The following is a 9627-nucleotide window of genomic DNA, read 5'->3' as shown; positions in this document are numbered from 1 at the left end:
AGGGCTGCCGAGAGAGGAGGGTGGGCCCTGACTCGGTGCTTACGGGCACCCTCTGGTGGCCACTGCGGGGAGGACGGACTGGGGGTGGGGCGGGGAGAGCAGGAGGCTTGGCAGGGGGCAGAGGGGCACAGGTACAGGACTGTGGCGATGGGGCGGACCAGCGTGATGGCCGTCCGGTCGGGAAGAAGTGATCAGATTTGGGGCGCGTTTGAAAGCAGCGCTAATCGGATGTGCGGGGTGATTGGACGTGGGTGGGGGAGAAAAGAGCCCAGGGCAGCTCCCAGGTTCCGGGTGAGCATCTGGAAGGAAGGAGCTGCCTCCAGCTCAGTGGAGGAGGCGGTGGACGGAACCATGTCTGAGTCTGGCCAGGCTGCCCGCAGACTCTGCCACTGTCTGTGGCACTTTGTCCCAGCAGCAGTAGGAAAGGAGTATAGGTCTTCATGATACATGGCCGTGACAGTGGTCTGCTGGGCCCCAGGGGGCTCTGGGGCATAAGGAACGACGTGCGTCCCGTCAACGGGTGTCTCACATGCTGTTCCTTGGTTAATCTTCCCGCAGAAGCAGATGTTGAAAGTATCGATGTGTTTGTTTCCGTTAAGCGCAGGAGAGTAACACTACCATGAAGTTCTTAATGTTTTGAATTGAATTGTCAGACACGTTAAGTTTCAATATTTTCTTGAGGATACTCGGGCGGGGGGAGGGGGGGGATGGCCACTCAAAAATGCACATTCTTGCTCCTGCCTCAGACTCCACTGCGGTTGGGCAAAGCACTGCCGAAACCGGTCTCCACGTACAGTTTTGATACATTGTTCGTTATGGAATTCTATTGCTACTAACAGGAGGATTTTGGTATGTTGCATGAAAATATCCATTTGTCTTGATTGTTGCGTTTTCTGGCACCCCCTTCGTATCTGCACCTGGGGCCACTGCCTCGCTCTCCTCGCTCTAATCCTGGTCTGGGGGGGGTGGGGAGGGGGAAGCGCGCTCCTCCGAGAACCGCCCCCCCCAACCGCGCCCCCCTCCCCGGCCCCTCCTCCCTTCGGCGTCCGCGGCAGCGAGCTGGCGGGGCGCGGGCCGGAAGCGCGGGGATCCCCGCAAAAGCAGGCTGTATAGGCGTCCCAGAAAAGCCGCCTCTCGCCAGTTTCCGTAGTGTAGCGGTTATCACGTTCGCCTCACACGCGAAAGGTCCCCGGTTCGATCCCGGGCGGAAACACGCGTTTTCTCAGCGTAAGACGGCGGGTAAGCCCTACTCCAGGGTCACCGGGACGAGGTTTTTAAATTTCTTCCGTTGCTTTTAAAGTCATTGCAAGGTACGAAAAACTTTAATTCGGCGGTTTTTTTTTCTTATAAAGGACGTTTCAACAGGCTATGGGGGGGGGGGGATGAAAAATAACACCGTCGCCTGCGTTGGCCGGGAATCGAACCCGGGTCAACTGCTTGGAAGGCAGCTATGCTAACCACTATACCACCAACGCTCCGGCAAGCACCGCTTTCTCCGAGCGCCATTAGTACAAGTCCCATCGGCGGGGCTGGGCGATACCAAACCGCACAGGGGCGCCTCTCTCCAGTGTCCCCTCCAGCTCCCCGCGCCGGAAGATGCTGCCGAGGGAAATTCCAAGCCTCTGGCCGCCAGGGACTGTGCGGGCGCGTCCCCCCCCCCCCGGGATCGCAGCCACCTTGGTACCGTCCGGGCGGCGGCCAATCGTAGGTCGCCGCCTGGGCCGCTCAACTTCCGGGTCAAAGGGGCCCGAGCCACCGGCTCCCCCGTGTCCGCCGCCGCCGCTGTCCCCCGCGCCCGCCACTTCCGGGGCCGCAGTCCCGGGCATGGAGCCTCTAGTGTGAGGCGCCTCCGGCCCCGGGACGCCCTTCGCAGCCCGGCCGCCGCTCCGCGCCTGCCCCCGAGCCCGGTGAGCAGCGCCTGCGCGCCCCGTCCCGCCTCGGCCGCGACCCCGAGCCCGCCATTGACCGGCCCCACCTCAGCCCTGACCCCGGACGCGCCATTGGCCGGCCGCTCGGGTGCCCTCCGCCCCGGCCTCCCCGCGCCCCGGCCCTGCCTTTGGCCGCACTCCCGGTTCCAACGGCCCCCGCCTCGGTTTCCCTTCCGCCCCGGGCCCTCCGCGGCCCTTCTTCCCCTTCTGCCTCCTCCGGTGGCCGGGCCACCTCTCAGCCTCGCTCGGCCCAGCCTCCCCTCTCGTCCCGTCGCTGCCCAAGCCACCTGGCTCCGGTCCCTTCCGGGAGCGGCCGCACCCACGACGGCGCTCCTTCCCTGCAGGCCCTGGAGCTCCCCTCCCCATGCAAACACATGCTCCCCGTCTGAGAGCAGAGGCCGCCTCCCGGACCTGCTTCCTGCCCCCACCCACTCACCCCTCCCCGGGCGCTTGGCTTCCCCTAATCCACACCCCCACAGGTTCCAGCCCCTTCTCAGCCTCCCTTCCGGCCCTGTCCGGCCGCCCACCTGCTTCCCACCGGGCTGTAGACCGGTCTTGACACTTCCCCATCCATGCTGCCGCCGAGCCGTCAGAAGGGCCCCGCTGGTTCCGTTTTCCCCCGCCGCCGTCGTTCTCCCCACCCCCCCCCCCCACCGGGAGGAAGTCACTTGCCTCAGTGGCAAGAACCAGCGTGCTTTCCAGGAGCTTGGACTGAAGCCCTGGAGGTGTGCACTGTGGTCGAGTCCCTGGCTGGTTCCCGGGAGGATCGGGCCAGATGGGGGAGGTCTTTCCTCCCCGGTGCAGTTCAGGGCACGCAGGCGGCATTGCAGGGCGGTGAGGTGGCTCTAGGCTCTGTCCGGGTAGAGAGAATGGGGCTGGGGGGGGGGGGGTGGTCAGGACTCTCGAGGGGAAGGAGAGCGGGCTGTTTTGGCCAGGCTCTCCGCTGACCTGCTGCGCTAAGGCATGCTTGTTCCATCAGGGTCTGTATCCCACGCCTGCGGCTGGAATGGAGGCTTTCTGGACCCTTTAGAAGGTCAGTGGTGGGGGCCGCGGGGTGACGGTGGCGGCTGCCGTGTGGGCAGGCGGGACTCATTTGCGTGCTCCAGGATATAGACATCTGCAGGAAGTGGTTTTCTGCAACTCCGGGGTCACTGCCCTGGGGCCGCTGGGGGGGGGGGCGTGGCTGCATCCTCCCCACGGGGGAGCCCAGCGCCTGGCCCTCAGTCAGCCTTTGGTGGGGATCCTGGCTCTTAGGGGGGCGTCAGTGCAATCCCGCCCCCCCGCCCGATGGTCAGTAACTTGTCTAGGTGACAGTGTTGGCTGTGACGTAGGTTCCGTCGCACCTGGTGTTTTATTTGAGCACGTCATTGTCACAGCAGCCCTCCACGCAGGTACCGTGGCCCCCGTCTCACAGCTGCGGAAACTGAAGCACGATGTAACCGAGAGGTTACACTCAACCTAGTTTGACTTAACCGAGAGGTCGAGTGGTCTCTCAAGGTCACAGAGACCGAACGTTGTAGAGTCAGGATTTGAACCCATCTCTCTGACCACAGCGACCCCTCTTTTCACCGCAGGACTAAGAGTGAGGCCGGGGCTCGCCCACGCTCTCGGTGCTGTGACCGGGCACTGCTTTCTTTTTCTCAAATATTTATTTCTGGGAGAGTGCAAGCGGGGGAGGGAAGGGCAGGGGGGTGGGGTGGTGGGACAAAGGATCCAAAGCGGGCTCTGCGCTGACAGGCTGGACAGCAGCGAGCCCGACGCAGGGCTCGAACTCTCGAGCTGCCAGATGGTGACCTGAGCCGAAGTGGGACGCTCAACTGACTGAGCCGCCCAGGGGCCCCTGCTTCCCTTTTCTTGAAGCCTCTCGGCACCCGCCCAGCCACCTGGGGCCTGGCTCATCACAAGGGTGTTCGGGTACTGACCAAAGCAGGGCTCCCTTTGACTTCAGACAGCGTTCAAGGGAGGACCGGGACTCATTAACTCTACCGAAAATCCTGTGTGTGCCAGGCATGGAACAGGATGGGTGTAAGCCTGCCCCCCTGGAGTGACATCCCGGGGAAGGGTGTCCCCTCACCCAGAGCGGGGGTTCTCAGCCTCAGCACTGGGTATGTTTGGGGCCACGTCACTCTTCGCAGTGGGGGTGGAGGCGAGCGTCCTGTGCTTTGTGGTTGGACTAGCAGCCTCCGGTCTGCGTGCCGGGGGCCCGTCTCCCAGCCGTGATGACCAAAAATGGCTCGTGGGGGCACAGTTGACCCTGGTTGAGACCCGCTGGGTGACGGGATGCAGTTGGCCCCGAAGAGACTCTGTATTCCGTAATCATTTGGGCTCCTGAGGTCCTGGGACGTTGCGCCATTTACATTTGTGAACTGAGGGAGAGGGGAGGTCACTCACAGACGCTGGGGTCACCGTGGTTTGTACAGTCTGACCCATCAGGGATTTATTCAAGTGTCTCGTGTGGGCCTGAGGATCTTACTCCACTGCCCCCCCAAATTAAGAATGCAGAGTTTCTCTGCCTCGGCACACTCAGTGCCAGGAGCACCCCCAGTTGTGACAACCACAGCTGTCCCCAGTCATTCTCTGGGGAGGGGGGGCAGAGTCCTCCCCTTTGAGAGCCACTACCCCAGACTTAGCTCTGTATGGAAGGACAGGATGCTGTGTGGGGGTGACAGAGCGGTGACTTTGGATTGGGGGTCCGGAAGGACCTCTGCAGAGGTGAGACCGGGGCGTGAAGGAGAAGAGGGGCGAGTCCCACAGAAGGCAGGGAAGGGCCCCTGGGCCGTGGGACTGGCAAGCGCAAAGGCCCTGGGGTGGGAAGGAGTCGGTGTGTGTAGGGGAGAGTAAGGCCAGCGTGGTTGGAGATCACGGTCAGGGGTGAGAAGGGGAGGTCAGGAAGGCCATCAGAGTGTGGCCACAGGGGGGACCCTGGGACTGTTCGGTTTCTGGTGAGCACCGGGGGTGGCGTCCTTGGCGTCATTTAAGACTGCCGTCTTCTCGGGGACTTCTCGCCTTGGGAGGACTGCACGACAAAAAGGATGCTGCTGGTTTCTGGCAAATGCCGGGCACCCTCTCGAATTTCCGGGCAGAGCCTCTTCAGAACGCCCTTGGCATTGGGTGTCCCCGGAGTAACGGAGGGCTGCCTAGAGCGGTGGGCCCAGACTGCTGGGGGTTGCAGCCCGGGGGTCTCTCTGCCCGCAGGCTTCCCCACCCTCCTGAGGTCAGCCGAGTGGTTAATGCGGAAGGCTAAGAAGCTCCGCCTGGATCACGACCACACAGAAGGTTGGAGAAGGTAAGGGGTGTGGCCGCGGGAGCCCTGACCTGTGGGGGTGTCGTTGAGGTTCCCAAATTTCCGATGATGTCCTAGGTCTGGGAAGACCCCTGCCTCCCCCTGCCACCCCATACTTTTCTGCGATGCCCCAGGACTCTGTTCTGGCTGTTCCGCGTGAGGTGGCAGTGTAGGCGAGAGCAGGGTTTCTCAGCCTCGGGACTGCTCACGTGGGGCCAAGCCATTCTCTGTGGGGGCGTCCTGGGCGCCGTGGGGGGTGGAGCAGACCCCTGGCCCCCAGCCCCTCGATGCTAGGAGCACCCCTGTGTGACAACCACAGATGTCCCCAGACATCACCCGGTGTCCCCTGGGGCAGGATCCGGCCCGGCTGAGAACCGTTGGTCCGGAGGTTAGAATGTGGGTTCGGGGTCCGTCAGACTCGGGTGATATCTGATATCGGGCGGGTCATTTGATCCCTCTGAGCCTACTTTGCAGCCTCCCAGATGGGGCTGGCCCCAGAACTCACCTGTCAAGGGTCACGGTGAGGAGTAATCATAACTGTCCACGTGAGGCCCCGGGGCACTTGGTGAGTCTCACGTGTGGGGCCGTGCACAAGACGGAGGCCACAGGAAGCCCTCCGGCCAGTGGGCTTCTAGCCCCCGTGGCTTCGTTTGCTTTTAGCCGGTGGGAGCGACCGGGCGGGCAGGAAGGGAACTAAAGAGCTCCTGGAAGACGGGTGACGTTGAGCAGTCTGCTTCGCTCCCCGGACGCGGGCTCCGGTGTCCGGTGGGGAAATGCATCAGCAGGTCGGCTGGTGACGGAGACCCGAGTGCCCCTTCTCACGGGCGTTAGGTCCCGGGCGGCCACGGCGTGGGCTGCAAACTGAGTCTGCGCCGGCCGGTCGTGACAGTGGGAGGCCCGCACGGTGCCGGAGGCAGGCCTTGGAGGGCAGAGCACGGCCCCACGGGGCCAGGGGCCATGAGGGCCGCTCAGGCATTTCCTCCCCGAGCACGGCGGGCCCCCGCCCCTCACCTCCCCGGCGCCTGCCTCCCTGCCCGCCTTCTCTCTCTGCGGTTGGCCGAGTGCTCCCAGACCTGCGGCCGGCACCGAGAATCCACAGTTCCTTCTTCCTTCTGCCCGCTGCCCTCGTCACGGGCCCCGCTTGGGTCTCTGGCGGATGCCCCGCGGGGCGGTGGTCCTGGCTCTCGGAGCACCAGTTCGCGGGCCGCAGACCTCCCGTGGGGCCTTGACGGTGATGGCACCGGAGGGCCCGAGCCGCCTGCCCGTGGCCTCGTGGTCCGCGAGGCGTCCTGCCGACTGGCAGAAGGAAAGCGTAGGTGGACCCGGCCCAAGTGGCTTGGAATCCGCTTCCGTTTCCCCAGCTGTGTAAACCCTTGACTGGAGGAGCTCAGGCTGGCCTAGGATGGGAAGCGGGGCACTTGGTCACCTGTTCCTCCCCTTCCCCCGCCTCCTCTGCAGTCTCTCTGCACTTCTGGGGAAGAGAGAGGTGAGTGGAGGACCAAGTCATAGCACCAAGCCTTGGCCTGTCTGGGAGCTCAGACCGCCTGGCCACATCTAGAAGATTCCTAGAAGTTTCTCCCGATGTTTCATTTCATTTCTCATCTCCTGGATCACATTTTTGCTCCTTGGGCTCTCTGCAGTGATCGGAGGCAAGATCATTTTTATTGTTCCTTGCTATGGAAATAAGCCACATGATTCTGTGAGCGTTTCTGCCCGGCTCTCAGCTTATGGGGTCCCCTTTGGGAACCCTGGAGGTTGTGATCGGTTTTGCTGCCGTGCGCAAGGCCTGAACGGTGGCCGCAGTTTCGGCGGGGGGTGGGGGGGTGGGGGTGGGGGGCTGGGCCGGTCGGAGGAGTCTCCTGGCCTGGTTTTCTGGGCTGGTTGTCAGCAGCGCTCGGGGCCATGTAGGTTCCGGAGCGCTCCGCCCATCCTGGCCCCAGCCCCTGCCTGACACTGCTCATGCCCAGCGCCGCCCGTGGAGGTAAACCACAGCTCTGGGGGCGGGGTGGGGGGGGAGGACGAGGGCGGGCCAGGACATGCTGCACGTGACCCTCACTGGGTCTCCCGTCTTTTCTGGCTTGGGTTCATTTGCCCCGAGGGTCCCAAAAGCCCTGATGGCCTGTGATCCCTGTCTTCAAAGCCATCGTAGGAAGTTGTGAACCGAGGGCACTCTTTGTGGCTGGGGAGCAGGAACCGCCTGCTTGCCGTGCCCCCCGAGTCCTGGCTGGGTCCAGTAGGATGGAGTCAGGGAGGCTTTTCTGTCCCTCGTCTGATACAGGGTCGGGGTGGAAAGGGAACTCTGAAAATCGGCCCACAGAGGCCATGCTCAGAAGCGTCTCCTCTTGCCCCTCGAAGCAGGAGACAGGGGTCCTTTCTCCCGTATGGGGACTCGGGGGGGTGTCTTGCCGTGAAGGGGCAGGCCCTTCTGGGAATTGGAGGGCACCATGTGAAGGTGGGCACAGCTCTGCCTGGTGCTTCTCTGAAGCCCTCGGCCTGGGCTGTCCCTGTCCCTGTCCCTGTGTAGCAGCAACAACTCCCACTTTTGACCAGTGAAGCCCGGGCTCCGCCTGTAAAGCAAAGCCACTAATCCCGGAGCAAAGCCGCTAATCCCAGAGCACAAGGAGGCCCAGCATTCAGCGAGACCTTAGGCCGGCCGATGCCCACGGAGGAGAGGGAGGCCGCCCTGCTCACCTTGGCGGCCTCGCTAGAGAGCCCGGCTCTTCCGGAACCGGGTCACTGTGGCTATGTTTAGATTTCCCTAAAGCAAATATTTGCCTGGCTAGTCCAGTCTGCTCAAGAAATGTGCCCAAACAGCCAGGGGGAGAGAAGGGAGGGACGGGGCCTCGGCCACAGCTGCTCAGGGAGCGGGGGAGGGGTGGGGGGGGCTGTCCCAAGGGGCGTCCGTTCTCTCTGCTGGGGTTCTCACACCGTCTGTGCACAGCTGCTTGTCTCTCTGAGCCTGTCCCGTGAGGCACGAGTTTCCCCCGCTGGACCCCAAGCTGGATGGCATGGGGGACGAGCTGTGCCGATTAATTCTTTACGCTCAGTTCTTTGCGTGTGAGCGAGCGTGTCTCCCCAAGGGCTTAATGCAAGATAATCATTCCACACGGCCCTCTGTGGAATGCGTCCTGGGAGCCAGGGGCCTCCTGAGGTTCTGGGGCCACTGCCATGAACGGGACAGGTGATCAACAGACAGCCCTTGTGCCAGTGCTCTGAGGGCAGGGGACATTAGTCGCTGACGCGCCTAATGGAGAGACCAGCCTCGGTACAGATGGTCATGGAAGGTTTCTGAGGACCCGACAGATACTTACACTGAGATCTGATTGGACGTTAGTCAAGCAGAGAGAGGGGAAAAGTGTTTCAGGCAGAAGGAAGCACGTGCAAAGGTGGGAAGGAGTCTGGCCTGTTTGAAGAGCCAACGGAAGGCCAGTTTGGCTAGGCAACTGATAAAAAGGGGATGAGGTTCGAGGGGCTGGCGGGGGTCAGAGGACAGAGAGCCTTGAAGGCCGTGACAGGGACTGGTTTTTACCCCCAGGACTGTGGAAAATCAAGGAAGACGTTTAAGCGATGGGGTCAGATCTGCGGTGGATGTGTTGGGTCCGTTAGCGAGATGTTGGGGTCATTCGTCACACAAGTGGCAGTGGCTTGGGTCTCGGAAGCATTTGTGGTGTTCGAAAGAAATAGAATGACGCATTTGGGACATATTTGGGGGGCTGGGATAGTTGCAGGGGGGCTGGGACAGTTGCAGGGGGGCTCGGGGGGGTTCAGGAGCGTCTGACGAGGGGGCAGCTTGTCAGTGACACATGGGCGTCATCCTCCCTTCTCATCGTCTCCCCGCTGTCCCCTCCCCCTTACAGCTTGTCGCTGAATTCTGAGGGGACAGAGAGGATGGCCACTGGGGCGCCAGCGTCTGAGCGGGGTGACGCGGTCGGGACGGAGGACCCGGCCTCCCGCTTCCAGGTGCAGAAGCACTCGTGGGACGGGCTCCGGAACATCATCCACGGCAGCCGCAAGAACTCGGGCCTCATCGTCAACAAGGCTCCACACGACTTCCAGTTCGTGCAGAAGACAGACGAGTCGGGCCCCCACTCCCACCGCCTCTACTACCTGGGTAAGCCCTCCAGGCGCCCTCAGGCCCAGCCGGTCCTATCGGTTAGGAGGCCCAAAAAGAAGGGCCTGGCCCTGGGCAGATGTCCCATGAGTCTGTGCCACCGCGGTGACTTCCGTTTGCAGCAGAGGTCTGGCGCAAGGGTGCCGCGGGGGGAGGTTGGGGGGGGGGGCAGGTGTGCAGGTGAGTGGAACAGAGGGCGGCCCTGCCCCGTTGGGTTGCAGCCATGCCGTGGCTGGGCCTTGGATGTGGCTCTGAGCCGCTGCGATCGTCTCCAGAACCAGGGCGGCTGGGCCTGCCCCTGAGTC

General features: G+C 62.9%; 1 protein-coding gene and 2 non-coding genes across 3 annotated transcripts in view; 2 read left to right on the top strand and 1 right to left on the bottom strand.

The window, feature by feature from the left end:
* The first annotated feature begins 1140 nt into the window (after positions 1-1140).
* TRNAV-CAC (transfer RNA valine (anticodon CAC)) lies at positions 1141-1213 on the top strand. The gene has a single exon. It is a non-coding gene; the product is annotated as a tRNA-Val (tRNA).
* Positions 1214-1403: 190 nt separating this feature from the next.
* Positions 1404-1475, bottom strand: TRNAG-UCC (transfer RNA glycine (anticodon UCC)). Its single transcript has one exon. It is a non-coding gene; the product is annotated as a tRNA-Gly (tRNA).
* A 343-nt stretch (positions 1476-1818) lies between these two features.
* DPP9 (dipeptidyl peptidase 9) overlaps positions 1819-9627 on the top strand; it is a 9488-nt gene continuing 1679 nt past the window's right edge. The window contains exons 1-4 of the mRNA XM_049643198.1: positions 1819-1907; positions 2908-2961; positions 5124-5214; positions 9069-9462. Of these exons, the coding sequence (XP_049499155.1) occupies positions 5159-5214; positions 9069-9462 (450 nt within the window). The 5' untranslated portion in view covers positions 1819-1907; positions 2908-2961; positions 5124-5158. The remainder of the gene's footprint in view (positions 1908-2907; positions 2962-5123; positions 5215-9068; positions 9463-9627) is intronic.

The sequence above is a fragment of the Panthera uncia genome, chromosome A2 (genome assembly GCF_023721935.1).
Source record: "Panthera uncia isolate 11264 chromosome A2, Puncia_PCG_1.0, whole genome shotgun sequence".
Lineage (NCBI taxonomy): Eukaryota > Metazoa > Chordata > Mammalia > Carnivora > Felidae > Panthera > Panthera uncia.
Note: the sequence above shows the minus strand (reverse complement) of the source record. Positions and strands in the feature narration are given on the sequence as shown.